Genomic DNA, 17,268 nt, shown 5'->3' on the forward strand with positions numbered 1-17,268 from the left:
CATGCATGAGAAATATTTTGTGTAATTCTAGATTTATATTTAATGTGCATTCTAAAAACTTATTTTTATTTAAATATGTTAAAAATGTGTAAAACATATTTATTATATACAATAACATATATAGTTTAATTTTCATGCAATAACGGTGTAAAACATTTTACACAGTCGCGCAATCACAACTGTTTTTTTAGATGACTATTCACGCGGTCAATATAAAAGATAGTTATTTTTATTAATGTGGCGTTACAAAATTGGATGCACGTGCACGTGTAAAGACAGTGTATCAAAATTAAATTTTAATATATGTACTGGATGCCTCCGGTACGGGTTGAGAGATGGATCGGAAACTTGGGGGTCGAGCGGATGCCGGATTGTTTGACTGGAGAAATGGGGGGTGGTACTTGCAAAGACACTCCAACGCTCAAGTCATAATGGATCTGAGAGGTATATGGTGTGTGGAGTGAATGGCGTACCTGAAGGGGCAGGGGCTCCCCTTTATATAGGTGATGGTGATTATCTTATCTTATCTTATTCGGCTAAGATAAGGGAAGTATTTGATTGTCAGTTAGAAGCTCTAGTGGGCCGGTTCTGAACTTTCCAGAAGGGTGGAGCGGGTCAGACCCAGGTAACCGGGTTCGGAGACCGTTTCAGATGTGGGATCCGTGGCCCGGATCCGTAACAGTTGCCCCCGCAGCGGGAGAGCGAGCGGGGTCGGTCTCTGTCGCTGCGTTCGATTGACGCGAACTTTCTTTATTCCTGCGCCTATTTCACTTTTTTGGGCGTGCTGTCAGTTGCGTTTTTCAAAGGGTGCATTTATTATGAGGGGATGCTTGGTTTGCTTTCCAATTTTGCCCCTATGTGCGTTGTTTACTTCCAGGGCTATTTTCGTCCTTTTCCAGTTTTGAAACCGTTTTGATTTTTTGCCTTTTCTTCCCTCCTTTATTTCATTTCTCAGTTTTTGCTCTCCTTTGTGGACTTTACTTTCTTCCTTCTGGTCTTTTCTCTGTGTTGTTATTGTCGCGCTTCTGCTTCATTGCTGTCGTTCCTCTGCCGCCGTGCTTCTGCTTCCTATTCAGGCGCCTTTCAAGTTTTTCTTGAATTATCAGGTCGGTGTTCTCTCTTCTTTTTTTCTTTATGTTCTGCTTTACTTGCTTCCCTTGTTTTTGTGTATTTTTGGCTGTTGTTCTCTAGTGTGTTTTGGGTAGAGGTATTGGTTTTGTCTTTTGAAGGGGCTGAGCACTACTGCGTGGATTGTAGTGAGTAGTAGGTTTTTGGCTGTCTTTCCTGTTTTTGCGTAGTTTTGTTAGGCTTGACAGTGGTGCTCCTCCCTGTTTTAGGTATGAATCGGCAGAGGAATGAGGGTGTGGGTGCTCCAATAACTCCCTCTAGGGGTGTTCCCTCCTGTTACGCATGGGTGACCAGCGACGTTTGGGGCGTTCCGTCGCGGATGACGGAAACGGATCTCCAGAGGCTCCGTGATCAGGGGGCGATTTGTGGGGGTGGTGATGCTGAGCATCTCTACGAGCTCGTCCTCCCCGATGCCGATGAGAGGGTTTGTTATTTGAACCTTGATTCTCCGACCGTTCCGGACTAGATGTGGGTCTATGAATCAATGTTCACCCGTCTCGGTGTGCGGTTCCCCTTTTCGCCCTTTGTTCAGGCGCTGCTGAGTCGGTGTTCCGTGGTGCCGTCCCAGCTTCATCCGAACAGTTGGGTGGCTGTTCGTACTTTTGAGCTTGTCTGTGAATATCTTGAGCTTCCGGTTTCCGTTCCTGTTTTCCTCTTCCTCTTCTTGTGCACTCTTCCGACCAAGGAGGGGAAGCATAAGAAAGGGTATATGTCGTTTAAGGCTCAACCCCATCGACGTATATTCGGGTTGTTTGAGGACTCCTTTCATGGATTCAAAAGGGAATATTTCAAGGTGCATCCTGTTCGAGGACATCATCCGTTTTGGTTAACGATGGAAGGTGAACGTCGGTTCCCGACCTATTGGAACTTTGGTGTCGGGCCGTCGGTGTTGACGAGAGATACCTATGATGGCTTATCTCTGGAGGACAAGGATATTTCCAGCGTCCTCTGGCATTTGTTTGGGGAATGACCATTGAATCCTCGGGACATCATGGGGGATTCCGTGGCCTGCCGGTCATATATTGGTGTGTTTTTTTTTGTTGGCGTTTTTCCGAGTTTGGGACTTATACTTTTTCCTTTTCTTTCTTTCAGTTGAGATGGCTGGTGGTTTGACTTCACCGGCGAGACTCAAGGTTGCTATGGATCAGGAGGAGGTGTCGTCGGCTTCTCCTTCCACCCCTTTGTCCCATCCAGCTGCGGACTCCCGGGTTGTTTCGCATGAGGTGATCTCGGCTGGGGCGAGGGTTGATGCTCAGGCTTCCTCGGGTCCTGTGATCTCGCCCGAGGAGGAAGTAATTGTGGTCTCGGCAGCTGAGGCTTCTCGGAAGCGGAAGAAGCCCGAGGAGATCAGCAGTGAGAACCTGGAGGAGGAGGGTGTTGTTCCTTCCATGATGGATCGACGCTTTGTTACTTCGGCTTTCATTGACCAGCATCTAATACCCGGTACTGAGGGGTTCTTTGATGAATGTGACGTGGCCTTTCAGGCTAAGTCGGTGTATTGCTCCCTCCTCCGATCTGCGGTTATTGTTCGGAAGGCTGAGCTCGTGATGGCCCAAGTTGGCCTTCTGGACAAGAAGTTGCATCATTCTCAGGCCGAGGTGGCCAAGCTGAAGGAGCAACTTTAGGTTGCAGAGGTGGCTAGAGAGAAGGTCGTGAAGTCGTCCGAGGAGGCCGGGGCTGAGATCCTCCGTCTTTCCGAGGTCGAGATTTCGCTTTTGTCTCAGTTGGGGGGGGAGCGGAAGAGGGCTTCCGACGCTGATTCCCAGGCTGCTGTACTCCTTTCTGAGGTAAATTCCTTGAAAGCTGAAGTTGCGGGGTCAAAGGCCGAGGTGGAGGCGCTGAAGAAGGAGAAGACGGAGCTTCTTGCGGATGTGAAGGAGGCGGCAGCGGCAGCCGAGAAGACGATGAGGGCTCAGGCTCAGGCTCAGGTGCTCGCCCCAGGTGCCGACGTGTCCGTCATGGGGGCGTTCAGGGTTGTTCAGGATGGTCACATATTGGATCTTTGAGTAGGCTTTCTTGATTTTTGATTTGCTGATTTCATGACTTGTAATTTTTTGAGATTTGGCTGGCCGTGTGGCCGTGTTATGTCTTTAGATTGTTGACTTTTAGATGACTGGGCCGGTCGGGCCGTTTTATTTTTATTGAGCCGTGTTTGTTGACTCTTAGATTTTTTCGAATTCTTGCAAGCCGTTTGTGTTGGCTTTCGTTATCCGTTCCTGAGTCGTTGTGACTTAGGATGTCGGTAGGCCGTTTAGTCGTGTGTGTGTGTGTGGATATCCATTTTTTAGGCCTCGAGGGTGACCGGTCCTCGATGTTGGCCGTTGGGATGAGTCTACGCGTAATATCGTCGCAAGTTGGCGGCGTTCCAGGTCCTCGGGATCTCGGCGCTGTTGAGTCTTTCGAGCTTGTATGCTCCTTTCCTACTGCTGCCTTGATTCTGTATGGGCCTTCCCAGTTGGGGGTGAGTTTCCCTTCTCCGGGGGTGGGGGAGCCGATGTCGTTCCGTCGTAGGACGAGGTCATTGGGTGCGAACTCCCGTCGGATTATGCCGCAGTTATATCTCAGGTCGATTCTTTGCATTAAGGCTAACTTTCGCATATGGGCTATGCTTCTCACCTCTTCTGTGAGGTCCCGTTCTGCCTCTTCGTCGTTATCTCTGATTGTTCTCCTGGGGCTTGGGTCTCCTACCTCTACTGGGATAATGGCTTCTATGACGTATGTCAGACGGAACGGGATTTCCCCTGTGGAGGTCTGGGGTGTAGTTCGGTATGACCAGAGGACTGATCCGAGTTCATCGGCCCATAGCCTTTTGGCCCCGTTTAGTCGTTTCTTGAGTCCCTTAACTATTATTATCTTGTTTGCGAACTCCACCTGTCCGTTTGTCTGGGGGTGTTCTACTGAGCTGAAACGGTGGGATATGTGCAGCCCTTCCAGGAATTCTCGAAAATTTTTGTCGGTAAATTGGGTTCCATTGTCTGAGATTACGATCTCGGGGATCTCGAACCCGGTTATTGTGTGTCTCCAGAAAAACTTTCGGCATTGGGTTGCCGTGATGGAGGCCAAGGGTTCGGCCTCGATCCATTTGGTGTAGTAATCTATGGCGACGATGAGATATCGGAGTTGTCCGGGTGTCGTGGGAAAAGGGCCGACAAGGTCGACGCCCCATGTTCCGAATGGCCGTTCTGCTGTTATGACGTTGAGCTGGTGTGGGGCGGCTTGGTGGAAGTCGGCATGTATCTAGCATTTTCTGTAATTCTTTACCAGTTGCATGGAGTCCTTGATAACCGATGGCCAGAAGTATCCATCCCGGACAACTTTTTGGGCTAGGGTTTTGCCCCCGATGTGATGCCGGCAGCAGTTTTCATGGATTTCACAGAGTATGTACTCCGTGTCCCCGGCCTCGACACACTTGAGTAGGGGCTGCGAGAATCCTCGTTTATACAGTTGTCCTGTTACGACGGTGTAGTTGGCGGCTTCCCTTTTTATCCGATTTGCTTCTTTAGGGTCCTCGGGTAGTACTCCATTGAAGAGGTATTGTAGGATAGGGGAGGTCTATGATTCCGGGTCAGAGATCGGTAGAACGGTGTCGGTCGCGGTTGATACGGATGGTGTAACACCCTCACTACCAGAATGTCACGCTTCCGGCTGCGCCACTCTGATAGCAAGAAGTATTACGACTACTTTATATACTAAATATTAAAATAGGAGCCTGTGACTCGAAACCGTATCGCTGATTTCTTTGAAAACCGGAAATAAATACTTCATCTTAAGAAAAGCACATGCAGGCATAGATTCATAGACTATACTCCTTACATAATATCTCATAATATAATACACATAGAAAACATACAACTCCTATCCCTCTTACAAAACTTGAAATAACAAAGGTGAGGGAAGAAAATAATCTAATTAATACAACGTATAAATCAAACCCAGCATAACTCTTCATAATGCATCATCCGATTCCTGAAACGATAAAGCTGTAGGGGAGTGAGAACCTAACCACATGGTCTCACCACGGAGTTTCAAAGTTGTCATAAGAAGATATTTAATAAGAAAACTGTTTTTAATAGATATTTCAAATTCATAAGCCATATAAATAATTCAAAGATCATATTTCAACATTCTCAACATCATAATCATTCGTCAATCCAAATCTCATTTCCAAATTCATTCAAAAACCATATTTCAAGGAAAATCCTCATCAATCCTCATCATCCTTCTTTCCATCCCGTTCATTATAAATCACAAAACATATAATGTTTAAAAACAAATCTTTTTAAATAATTACTTCAAATGAAACTTCCAATCTTATAAAATTTTGACAGCATCTCCTCTAAAACTCGGACTTTGCCACCCTTTCTGGGTCCCAACAAAACCATTTCTCAAACTCCTTTCAACTCAATTTCAAAATCAGAACAATTTTAATATCTCAAACCATTTTCAATTTAAATTCATTTTTCTACAAATCAAGCTCATTTCCAACCTTATAACCCTTTCCAGATTCCAATTCATTTCCAACAAAGTCAACTAACATTTTCTCAAACACTTTTCATCATTTTCAAACCCAAGTCATTCACAAATCTCAAATCGTTTTCCGAAGTCAAACTAATTCTAACATCAAATCCTTTTTCAATTCTCAAATTATACTTAATAAACATTCGAATCAGAATTTCAAATTAATCTTTTATTCACTATCTCAATATCAACTCAATATCCAGAACTAGCCACAGACAAGTAAGCAATCACATTCATTCAAGGCAGTTCAGTTCAACCCATAAGACTCCATAATCACCAAAAATATTTACTTGCCTAAATATCAATTTATAACAACTCTTAAAAAGAAAAATAAGTTTTAATAAAAACGCCCCTACCTCGCAAAACCACTAACCAAACGCGTTGGAGAATTCCTTTTTCCTCATTCCGAAATCGAACAGCATTGACTCCGACTATTTCCCGCAGCCGTATAGCCCAAAAAGCACCCTTCACAACAAAACTCGACCCTGAGATATTAAAGTCGCGTAAAACTCAGAAACATATAATTGAATACTAACGCGAGGGTTTCAAGACAGAAACACTTACTGTACTAAGAGAATGAAACAACGGCAGTGGCATTAGCTACACTGAAAACTCTCCGCAACAACACCATCAAACACGGCTCTATAGTTACAATGGTTTAACCCTGAAACGTGAATACCCAAAACCCTCAACAAGCATATAACAACACTAACAATAAGGATTTTAGTTAGGAATTCACTACAGTTATGGAAAAACAGAAGGATGGGGCGGCATCACCCATAACTCTAGTAGCAGCAACAGCAACTTTGGGAGGAAATTCAATAGAAGTTGAAGCAAATGCAAGGATAAAATAGAGCACATCATCAAAGGAGCAATAATCAGAATGTTGGTTGTAGAACAAAACTAATCTTACCAAAAGAATTACGGGAAGGGAGCAGCATTAATCAGGACAAGAGCAACGTCAATTCCAATGATACTCCAGTAACAGCGACATTAGTAATCCTCACAGCGATAATCAAGGTTGCAACAAAATAGAGAGTTCAAATTCAATGGAATCGGAAATGGAAATGAATTCAATGGAATTGGAAATAGAGATAGCTTACAATAAAATAATGAAGCAGCAACAACAGGGTTTTCGAGCAGCCCCAGTGGCCACTTTTAGTGACGACGACAGCAGTTAGAACAACGGTGGCAATAGCAAGAATTTGGCGGTGGCGGCTCTGACAACGACAACAAGGTGCGGCGCAATTTTTATATAAAAATATCTAAACTGTAGTCTTAAATAAATATAATACATCATAATAATTTATTAATAACTTTTAAAAATTTATGGATCTTACAGATGGCGTTCTGTCGACTTCCTGAATTAATGACCGGTTACCTTGTCCTGGCTTGGTGCTGGCTAGTTTTGAGAGTAGGTCTGCTCTTGCATTTTGTTCCCTGGGAACGTGTTGTATGGTCACATGATCGAATTCTTCCTTTAGCTTATTTACCTTGGTGAGGTATTGTTGGAGCAGGGGGTCTCGTGTTTGGTAGTCTTCGTTCACTTGGGAGCTGACTACTTGTGAGTCGCTGCATATTTCCAAGGTTTTTGCCCCGACCTCTTTGGCTAGGGTTAAGCCGGCTAAGAGAGCCTCGTATTCTGCTTGATTGTTGGAGACTGGGAACTCGTACCGAACGGATTGTTCGATTACGACCTCGTTTTGGCTTTTGAGTATCACTCTGGCTCCCTCAGAAGTGATGTTGGATGAGCCGTCTACGTGTAGCTTCCAAGTTTCGGCGGTGGGGTTTCCTGGTGTCATCTCGGCGATGAAATCTGCCAGAGCCTGTGCTTTGATCGCGATCCGGGGTTCGAATATTATCTGGAACTGGGATAGTTCGATGGACCATGCTAACATTCTTCCCGCTAGGTCAGGATTATGCAGGACTTGTCTGACTGCTTGGTCAGTTCGAACTGTAATGGGGTGAGCCTGGAAGTATTGGCGAAGGCGTCGGGAAGCTATGAGGAGTGCGAAGGCGAGCTTCTCGAGGCGAGAGTAGCGTGATTCCGTGTCTTGGAAGACTTTGCTTACGAAGTAAATAGGCCGCTGAGCTTTGTTTTCATCTTCTCGGACTATTACTGCGGCCAGTGCTCCTTCCGTTATGGATAGGTATAGGTAGAGGATCTCCCCTGTTTGGGGTTTGGCGAGAACGGGGGGTTCCGCCAGTACTGCTTTGAAGTGTTGGAATGCCTTTTCGCATTCTGTATCCCATTTGAAGGGGGTTCCTTTCTTTATAAGTTTGAAGAAGGGGATTGCTTTCTGGGCCGACACGCCGAGAAAACGAGATAGGACGGTCAGCCGGCCGGTCAGTTTCTGGATGTATTTGAGGTTTTTTGGACTTGCCATTTCGAGTATGGCTTTACACTTTTCGGGATTTACCTCTACCCCGCGTTGTGTGATCATGAACTCCAAGAATTTTCCTGCTTCCATCCCGAATGCACATTTTGTCGGGTTAAGGCGCATTTGGTGCCTCCTCAGAGTATCCATTACGAGCTCGAGGTCGCTAATGAGCTGTTCGCCAGATTCGGTCTTCGTGAGCATGTCATCTATGTAAACTTCTAGCTTGTTCCCGGATAGGCCTTGGAAGATTTTGTTGACGAGCCTTTGGTAAGTGGCTCCGGCGTTTTTAAGGCCAAAGGGCATGACTGTGTAGCAGTACGTGCCGTCGGGAGTGATGAAGGCCGTCTTCTCCTCGTCAGGTTGGTGCACGGGTATCTGGTTGTACCCAGAATACGCGTCCATGAAGCTGAGATATTGGTGGCTGGATGCGGCGTCTACCAGCCCGTCGATATTTGGTAAGGGGAAGGCGTCTTTTGGGCAGGCTTTATTTAGGTCCGTGTAGTCGACGCACATCCGTCACTTCCCATTAGCTTTTTTTACTAACACGACGTTAGCCAGCCAGGTCGTATAGGGCAGTTCCCTGATAAAGCCCGTTTCGAGGAGGCCTTTAACCTGTTTTTTTACCTCGGCTGCTCGGTCAGGGGACATTTTTCATCTCCTCTGTGCCACGGGCCTTGGGATCTACGGCTAGTTGGTGAGACATTAGGTCGGGATCTATTCCTGGCATATCGGCGGGTGTGAATGCGAACAAGTCTCTGCTTTGTCTTAGGAGGCGTGAGAGATCTTCTTTAAGATCATATGGGAGGTTCCTGTTGATGAAAGTGTGATCTTCTTTGGCTTGCCCTATTTGCAGTTTCTCCAAGTCTCCTTCTGGTTCCGGCCTAGGTTGTCTGTCTTGTTGGGCATCCAGGTCGGCTAGGAATATGCTAGGCTGGTGTTGTCGCATTCTACTGCGATTTCCCAGTCTCCGTGGATGGTTCCGATGGAGCCGTCTTCTGCTGTGAACTTCATGAGAAGGTACTTGGTGAAGATGACGGCAGAGAGATCGTTGATTATTTTTCTTCCGAGGATGACGTTGTAGGCGGTGGAGTCTTTGAGAACCACAAATTCGGATAGGATTGTCTTCCTTTGGTTTCCCGTCCCTATGGTGAGGGGAAGGACGATGGAAACGTCTGGTTTGAGAAAGTTGTCTCCGAGCCAGTGACTCCATTGCGGTGTGTCTGTATGTTGTCGTTGCGGAGTCCGAGCTTGTTGAAGGCTCCTCTAAAAAGGATGTTAGAGTCTGCTCCTGTATCCACCAGTATTCTTCTGACTAGCCTGGTCCCAATCTTTGCCGAGATGACAAATGGGGCATCTTCTGCCGAGGTGCCGTGTTGGCAGTCATCAGGAGAAAATGTTATCGCCTTACCGGTGGAGGTGGTTGGGGTTTGGTTTCTGACTGCCAAGACCTTGAGATCCTTCTTGTGTGCTGATTTTGATTTACCCGGGGTGTCTTTGCCTGTGATGATGTTTACGATTATGTTGGGGTTTGTCTTTGGACTTTCCCTGGGGGTTGTCTCTACGTCCTCGGGTTGCGTCCTTCTCTTTCTGGTGATCTGTCTCTTTCTGCACGTTTTGGTTCCCTGATAATTTTGGCGAACTCAGAGAGTGTGCCGTCTCTTATTACTTGTTCGAGAGCGTCTTTTAAGTCGAAACAGTCTTGTGTCCTATGTCCATAACCTCGGTGCAGTATAGGGTTTTGTTACCGTTGATTCTTTCCTTGAGTTGTCGGGCCTTCAAGAGGATACCCCGGTCTGCTGGTATATCTCGGTGATCGGAGCCGTCATGGGGTGTAGTTAGAGAATTTTCTGACTCTGGGAGATCATTTATGTTTGCTGGTTTGGGGTGTTCCTTCTGGTTTTCTCTTGTTGGGGGGGTTATGTCGAGGTGCTGTGTTGCCGTGCTGTGCGTTGCCGTGCTGCCGTTTATTGGCTGCTACGACTTAGCTTACCTCTTCGTCGTTTATATACTCTTTTGCGACGCCCTGGATCTCGTGCATGGTCCATACCGATCTAGTGGTGAGGTGCTTCCGGAAGTCTTCATTCATGAGTCCATTGGTTAGGCAGAGGCTTGCGACTGAATCTGTGAGACCGTCGACCATTAAGCACTCGTCGTTGAATCGGTCAAGATATTTTCTCGTGGACTCGTCGTGTCTCTGGGTAACTCCCAGCAAGCTGATGGCATGTTTGGCTTTGGTGATTCTGGTGGTGAATTGGGCCATGAATTTCTGCGAAATATCGTGGAAGTCGGTTATGGATCCGTTGGGAAGGGCGTTGAAACATTTAATCGCGGGTCCAGCTAGGGTCACTGGGAAGGCCCTGCATCGAACCGCGTCGAGGGCCCCTTCTAGGTTCATTCTAGCCTCGAAGGCCATTAGGTGTTCCTGGGGGTCCTTGGTTCCATCATACTTCATGTCCGTGGGTTTGTCAAAACCCTTGGGGAGTTTTGCTTTCAGGATTCTTTCAGTGAAGGGAGTAGCTCCCATGATTACATAGTCATTTCTTGTGCGTTTGGCTTCTTGATGTCGTCGGTCATCGTCGGTGTCGTGTCGAGGACTCGGGTCGCGAGAGACGCTACGGTTGTGCCTCTTGCCGTTTCGCCGTTCGGGCGACCTGTCGTGTCTTCTGGCGCTCGCGCCGTGCTGATGTCCTAGGTCGCGAGAGTCGCTACGATCGTTTCTCCTGTTGTGTCGCCGTTCGAGCGACCTGCTGTGTCTAGCTTCATGACGGGATCTTGATCGGGAGGTCGCGTGGCTTCCGTCCTCGATGTGGTATTTTTCCTTAGCTGGGACTCGTCCCTCGAATTCTTGTACTCGAAGACAGAGGTCTTGGATTATCTGAGATGCTTTTTCTCCCAGGTTTTCGACGATCGGTATTTCGGGATCGTTCTCCTTGTTGTGTGCCGGGGTCTGGTGAATAGTGCTTGCTATCCTTCCATGGGGTGTGGTCTCTTGGTGTTCGGGGGTTGGGTTCCTCGTTCGGGAGTTATCACGGTGGCTCGGGGATTGCTCCTCGAAGGTGTCTGCCATTCTGCGACGATGTTGCAAGTCCCCACAGACGGCGCCAATGTACTGGATGCCTCCGGTACGGGTTGAGAGATGGATCGGTAACTTGCGGGTCGGGCGGATGCCGGATCGTTTGACTGGACCAATGGGGGGTGGTACTTGCAAAGACACTCCGACGCTCAAGTCAGAATGGATCTGAGAGGTATATGATGTGTGGAGTGAATGGCATACCTGAAGGGCCAGGGGCTCCCCTTTATATAGATGATGGTGATTATCTTATCTTATCTTATTCGGCTAAGATAAGAGAAGTATTTGATTGTCGGTTAGAAGCTCTAGTAGACCAGTTCTGGACTTTCCAAAAGGGTGAAGCGGGTCTGACCCGGATAACTGGATTCGAAGACCGTTTCGGGTGTGAAATCTGTAGGCCGGATCCGTAACAATATATAATAGAGAATACTTTACTTTCTGGTTTTAAATGAGTGCCAACAATTGGCTTGTACTAATTATTGTATGCTATTATACTTTAAGTTTCTAATTGTAGCAGTAGAAGTATTACTAAAAAGTGAACAAAAATGAAATGACAATAATTCTTTAGATTTTCATTCTGGAAGTGTCATCCATTGCCTGTTGATGAGTGACGTTAGTAATTTGTCCACTAATTACTATTACTTTATCCAAAGCCTCTAACCACATAGCATGTTGCATTCTATAAGGAAGCTTCACATTTCATGTCTAATACGTGCATGATATCGACCCATCATCATGAAGCACACCAATTTGATGCATTGTATGCTTGTGTAATGTAATCAACTAATCATGCAATTATTGATTAGACAGAACAACAATAATGTAACTGAAATTTTTTTTATAAAGTTATAAATAGTGATCGAAAATTACATGGAAGAGAATCCGCCGAAAGGAAATGAAAGAAAAGTATATATATACCCCGACATAAAAAATCGGCTTGAAAAGTTGAAGGCATGCAAGATTTTTCAAAAGTTCAACAAAATAATTTTCGGTACCTTCACGCAACATTATGTGTGCATTTTTGTCCATAGACTATGGTGCTGAATGCTGTATATATGCACCTATGCTTGTTCTGTATTTCAACTATGCTATCCTTTTTTTGGGTCCACTTAACTAGTGGAGAATTCACACTAATTAAGTCCCTTGACCATAAAAACAATGTCATATATTTAATTTGATGTATATTACATTTATTCACTTATATAAAATATTGTGTTAATGATAAATGGGATATGAGTTATTATTGTGTTTTAATTCACATAAAGTAAGCATCAAAGATTTTTTTTTTTTTCTAAATGGAATTAGTTTTGAGTAATAAGCAAAGATGTCTCAAAGTTGAGTGATAAATCCTGAAATTTGTATGCATCAATTATGGGGTAAGTACACAGTATTATTATGTTCACACTAAGGTCAATTTCTTTGAGCATTCATTTTATTTTCTCCTCCTTTTTGAGGAATGAGTTTTACTATTTTTCATATTTCTTTTTAAGACTTAGTCTATATTATTACATAAATAAAATTATTTAATTCAATTATTTTCTGTGAATGGTATTTTTCGTAGAAATAGTATCCTTACTCATTTCGACGATCCTCAATATAGAACACAAAATTCGGGAATTCCGAAATATAAGACTATTGGAACCCCCCTCTTTTTAAAAAAGAGGATTTAATTGAATATGAAGGAGTAAAAGAATGTAAACCAAAATACCAAATCAAAGTAGATCGATTTTTTTTCATTCCCGAAGAAGTGCATCTTTTATCCGAACCTTCTTCCATAATGGTAAGGAACAACAGTATTATTGAAACAAATACACCAATCACTTTTAATATAAGAAGTCGAGTAGGCGGATTGGTGCGAATAAAGAAGAAAAAAAAAGATTGAATTACAAATATTTTCTGGGGATATCCATTTTCCTGGCGAAATGGATAAGGTATACCGACACAGTGGTATTTTGATACAACCCGAAAGGTTAAAAAAAGATTCAAAGGAATGCCGTTAATACTTACGGTGATTACCCGCTATAAAGAATTTGATCAAGCTCATGGGGATCTTTCCCGTGAATAAATGGGAATGTAAGAGAGAGGAGAAAATACCTACTCTATGACAACCCACTAATATCAAATATCAATTAATTGCTATATACATATAAATTAAAAATCATACTCTAATTGGAACGGCATGCTGTGAATAGAGATGAATTTTTATATGCTTTTGTTAAATACTATTGTTCTCTTAATAAATATATTTTGAAATTTTAGTTTGTAAGTTAAATTATAGTAGATTAATTTATGTTATGTTTATTATGTTATTTTATTTTTATTTTTTTAGTTGATATTCTTGAATACCTACATATATCTTTGATTTTCACATAAATAAATAAATGAAAACTCTTAAGAAAAATGAAGACGTTTTCCTTAATTGGAATAGGAGGAGGGGAAAAAAGTACTTGCCCTTATAAAACCCCATTGCCATTCATGAAGATAATCCTTCATCTTTCCTTCTCTACCAAATAAGTAACAACAAGAAAGTGAGTCAACAAGGCAATTTCCTCCTTACTTTAGACCCTTTTTTTTTCTTTTTCTTTTCCCTCTTTAATTTAAACTTGTCAAGCCACCATGACCGGAATATCAAAAGCTCCAATAAGAATTGTCTTGTCTTCCAAGAAAACATTATGCCATAATCAAATATCCTTTAGATGAAAGGAATCAATATCAAAGGGAAATTGCAAGGCTAGTAAGCCACTTTTCTAACAAGATTTCAAATCATAGCAATGATCATAAGTTCATAAATTCCATAGCTATAATCTCCAATCACCTTCAACGATAACAATCATTCACTCTCTTAGGCCCTACATCAACATACACGTGGTCACCACATTAAATGACCAAGTAGTTGTTAAAACAATCTACCTCTCCAACTTGTCCCCAATGACAATGTTCATAGGATTTGACTTCTTTGATGTGCACAAATTAGTAAAGTACAACCATAAAAGGTTTTGTATCCCATAAAAAAAAATTGGGTACTAGAACTTTTTATGTTGTATGTTACCATCTTCTGTATTTTTAAAAAAACCCCAAGAAATTTCTTCAATTTATGGTATGTTTTCAACATAGACATAATTCAAAAAGGACTCCACAAATATAAGGTCAGAATTAGCACCACGAGAGCATAATCATCAAATAATCCCGTGACATTAAAAATTTAAATTACACAATTTTTTTTCCTTTTTAACCTTCTCCAAAAGACTCCTAATAAAAATAAACTCCTACGGGAAATAAAACAGTAAAAAGGTTGAAATATTTTCCCACAGATGAATCATTAATCATTAATACTTGTCTAAATAACAAGTAACACAGAAAAAAAAAAAAAAACAGAGGAGGAACAAGCTCCCAAAGAAGGAAGAGAGAATTTAATTGTGAAGTACACTTTTTTTCCCTTCATCTGTGAGCAGTTACGAGAGTTTCAATGAAGCGCAACCCGTCGAATCTCGGCGCGAATTTCTCTGACGAAGACGAATTAGCCTTCGTGGAAGAAGAACTCTGGTGACCTCTCTCAGCCATACCGTCCTGCAAAACCCAAGAAAAAGATTAAAAATTTTCGAAAAATCCCAGATCCCCATGATTTTCTGTAACGGAATATTCAGCGAAATTGCAGAAAGAGTCAACATTTTGGAAGGAACTGTTTTGGGTTACCTGGTGGTTGTTGGAAGAGGAGACGGCGGCAGAAGCAGCGGCGACGGAGGCAGCGAAGAGGCCGGACTTCTTCATCTTGGGTTTGATGGGGGTATAGAGAAGATGAAGAAGTAGGTTGAGATTCGAGATTCGAAGAGTGTTGGTTGAGTTTTAAGGATTGCAGATCCCGCAAAGTTGTTCTTAAATTGTGGGGTGAGAATGGAGAGAGAGAAAGTGGGAACACGTAAGAGCTTTGTGTTGTTGAACGTGAGTGCCTTTGACGGCATATATATAGGTGCTACCATGTGTCACATTAACTTCTTTGTGGTAATTCGAATTTTCTAATTTTTTTTTACATTTAATTTGTAATATATATATTTAATTTTTTTTAATATTTCCAATTTTGAGCTACAAATAGACCTTCCTAATTTTAAAAAGGTTTAATTATTCTGTTGGTCCCTATAGTTTCACCAAATTTTTAATTAGGTCCTTATACATTTTTTCCATTCAATTGGGTCCCTACACTGCTTTTAATTTTATAATTACGTCCTTTTCATGTTAAAAATGTTAAAATTAACATAATATTTTTACCGGAATACATGCGGTCAAAGATTTAATTAAGTTTTTAATTATAAATACCTTCAATTTGCGAATAAATATTCAGTTAACTCTAATATTTTTTACACTAGGAAGGACTTAATTACAAAATTATTGTAGTGTAGGGATCCAATTGAAAGGAAAAAAAGTATAGGGACCTAATTAAAAATTTGGTGAAACTATAAGGACCAACAGAGTAATTAAACATTTTAAAAATTTAATACATTAAACTCTGTTAACCATTGATAAAATTACTAACATTAGTAATGGATTTTTTTAAATAAATAAAATAAATATTTTATTTACCAAAATATATATTTTATAGTATTTTTATCCAAATGCGCGACCTATATATACAATTCGTTTACAACGCTGTTCGGAGTTGTTTTCACCTATTTCTTCAAATTTTTTCTAACTTTTACCATCTTTTAACCATATTATCGACTTATTAGGTGAGTATGGCACATATAGATACACATGATCTAGACATTACACATGATCTAGACATTAACCGTCTGAACGTGACATAACACATCGCGAGAACAACCGACTTCGAGATTAGTGTTGTTGTCTTTGTGTTTATGTTAGAGCATATAGTTAAAGTCATAGTTAAGATTCTTTTATAGAACTAGTGTACAACACAAATTAATTGGATGAATCATGAATGTATTGTTAGAAAAAGTTGATAGCTAGAGTTTGCTTTTTAAATGTTAGTTAAATTAAGTTCTTAAGTAAATGTTATTCTGTTTTCACTTATTTGTTAAGTTTGTTTCTACTTATCAGTTAAATTAATTTCTTATGTAAATATTTATCGGGAGTTTTTTTTCAGCTAATTTTGATAACTTTATAACTTTATAGATTTTTTATTCAGCTTTTTTTTTTAATCAGAGGCATCGCCTGCCTCTCTCTAGACGAGTGAGTCACACACTTATCCCAATGGACACCATTCTCTCTAGACGAATGATACAGTACTTCTCAGAAATTTTGTATTTGACAAATTTCTAATCACGATATTCGTGGAGCGTTGGTGTCCTAACACGCACACTTTTCATCTGCCATAGGGTGAGTGCACCATCACTTTGCAGGATTTTGAGTACCACCTCGGGTTACGCAGGCATGGAGAGCCAGTAAGTGAGTACTTCTGTGATTTCCACACATGATACGGGATCGAGCTTTAGGAGTTGGTGGAGCGGCTACTTGGTGCCAGGCCTCCTGTGTTCAGTAGCAGGGTGCACAGAGAAAGGAGTCTTTCTCCCTTAAGCTAACATGGTTTCGGGAGTGACTCCAGCAGATGTCCGTTTTCGATGATAAATGAGAATATAGAACACAGTTAAACTTGAACTTACCAATATTTGAGATTCTATCGGAGAGCAATACGGAGACTCCAAGGGCAATCTGCTTCATATTATCGGCAATGCACGTGGTACTTTAATCGGTCCGACTCCACGATTCGGTACTCAACACTTCTGCGAATGCTATAATTCTTCACACCCTGCATTACTGCATCTCTGCTTTTGAATCGGTGGCCAACCCGAAACTTCACATCATCGTCTAAGTTGTAATCGTCTTCACCCGTGTTAGAAAATAGATTTTTCTCTTACATCGCGTCCAGATCCAATGTATGATAGTGATTGGGTACAGATGACAAGGCCGGAATTGAGTGCGGGACAGCCAGAAGATACCAACGTGATGGCTCGACCGGAGTCTCTGGTACAAACTCCTCCTCCTCATCATCTTCAGAAGAACCGCTATCGTTGCTATCCGCAACATACTCCTAGTCAGAGCCCTCACCGTCAACGTCCATGTCTTCTACTGGACTAACAACGTGTAGCAGTGGTGGTGCGAGAGGTGGGTCATCCTGCATAAAGTCCAACTTGCCAGATCCACCATCACTAACATCAC

At 42.5% G+C, this 17,268-nt stretch overlaps 1 protein-coding gene and 1 long non-coding RNA gene across 2 annotated transcripts; both read right to left on the bottom strand.

Annotated features, from left to right (window-relative positions):
- LOC107612373 lies at positions 5,016 to 6,372 on the bottom strand. The gene is made up of 3 exons (XR_001613723.2): positions 6,211 to 6,372; positions 6,003 to 6,131; positions 5,016 to 5,108 (listed from the first exon to the last, which is right to left on the bottom strand). It is a non-coding gene; the product is annotated as an uncharacterized LOC107612373 (long non-coding RNA).
- On the bottom strand, positions 14,240 to 15,050 carry LOC107614156. The gene is made up of 2 exons (XM_016316383.2): positions 14,791 to 15,050; positions 14,240 to 14,664 (listed from the first exon to the last, which is right to left on the bottom strand). Exons 1-2 carry the CDS (start codon positions 14,863 to 14,865, stop codon positions 14,536 to 14,538), a joined length of 204 nt encoding a protein of 67 aa, XP_016171869.1. The 5' UTR covers positions 14,866 to 15,050; the 3' UTR covers positions 14,240 to 14,535.

The sequence above is a fragment of the Arachis ipaensis genome, chromosome B08, assembly GCF_000816755.2.
Source record: "Arachis ipaensis cultivar K30076 chromosome B08, Araip1.1, whole genome shotgun sequence".
Taxonomy (NCBI): Eukaryota; Viridiplantae; Streptophyta; class Magnoliopsida; order Fabales; family Fabaceae; genus Arachis; species Arachis ipaensis.

What these genes read in the sequence shown, in the direction of transcription:
- LOC107614156 (XM_016316383.2), bottom strand. Translation starts at nt 14,865, where the DNA reads ATGAAGAAGTCCGGCCTCTTCGCTGCCTCCGTCGCCGCTGCTTCTGCC. An exon ending in CCTCTTCCAACAACCACCAG is followed by an intron (nt 14,665 to 14,790) that starts GTAACCCAAAAC and finishes TGGGTTTTGCAG; the next exon opens with GACGGTATGGCTGAGAGAGG.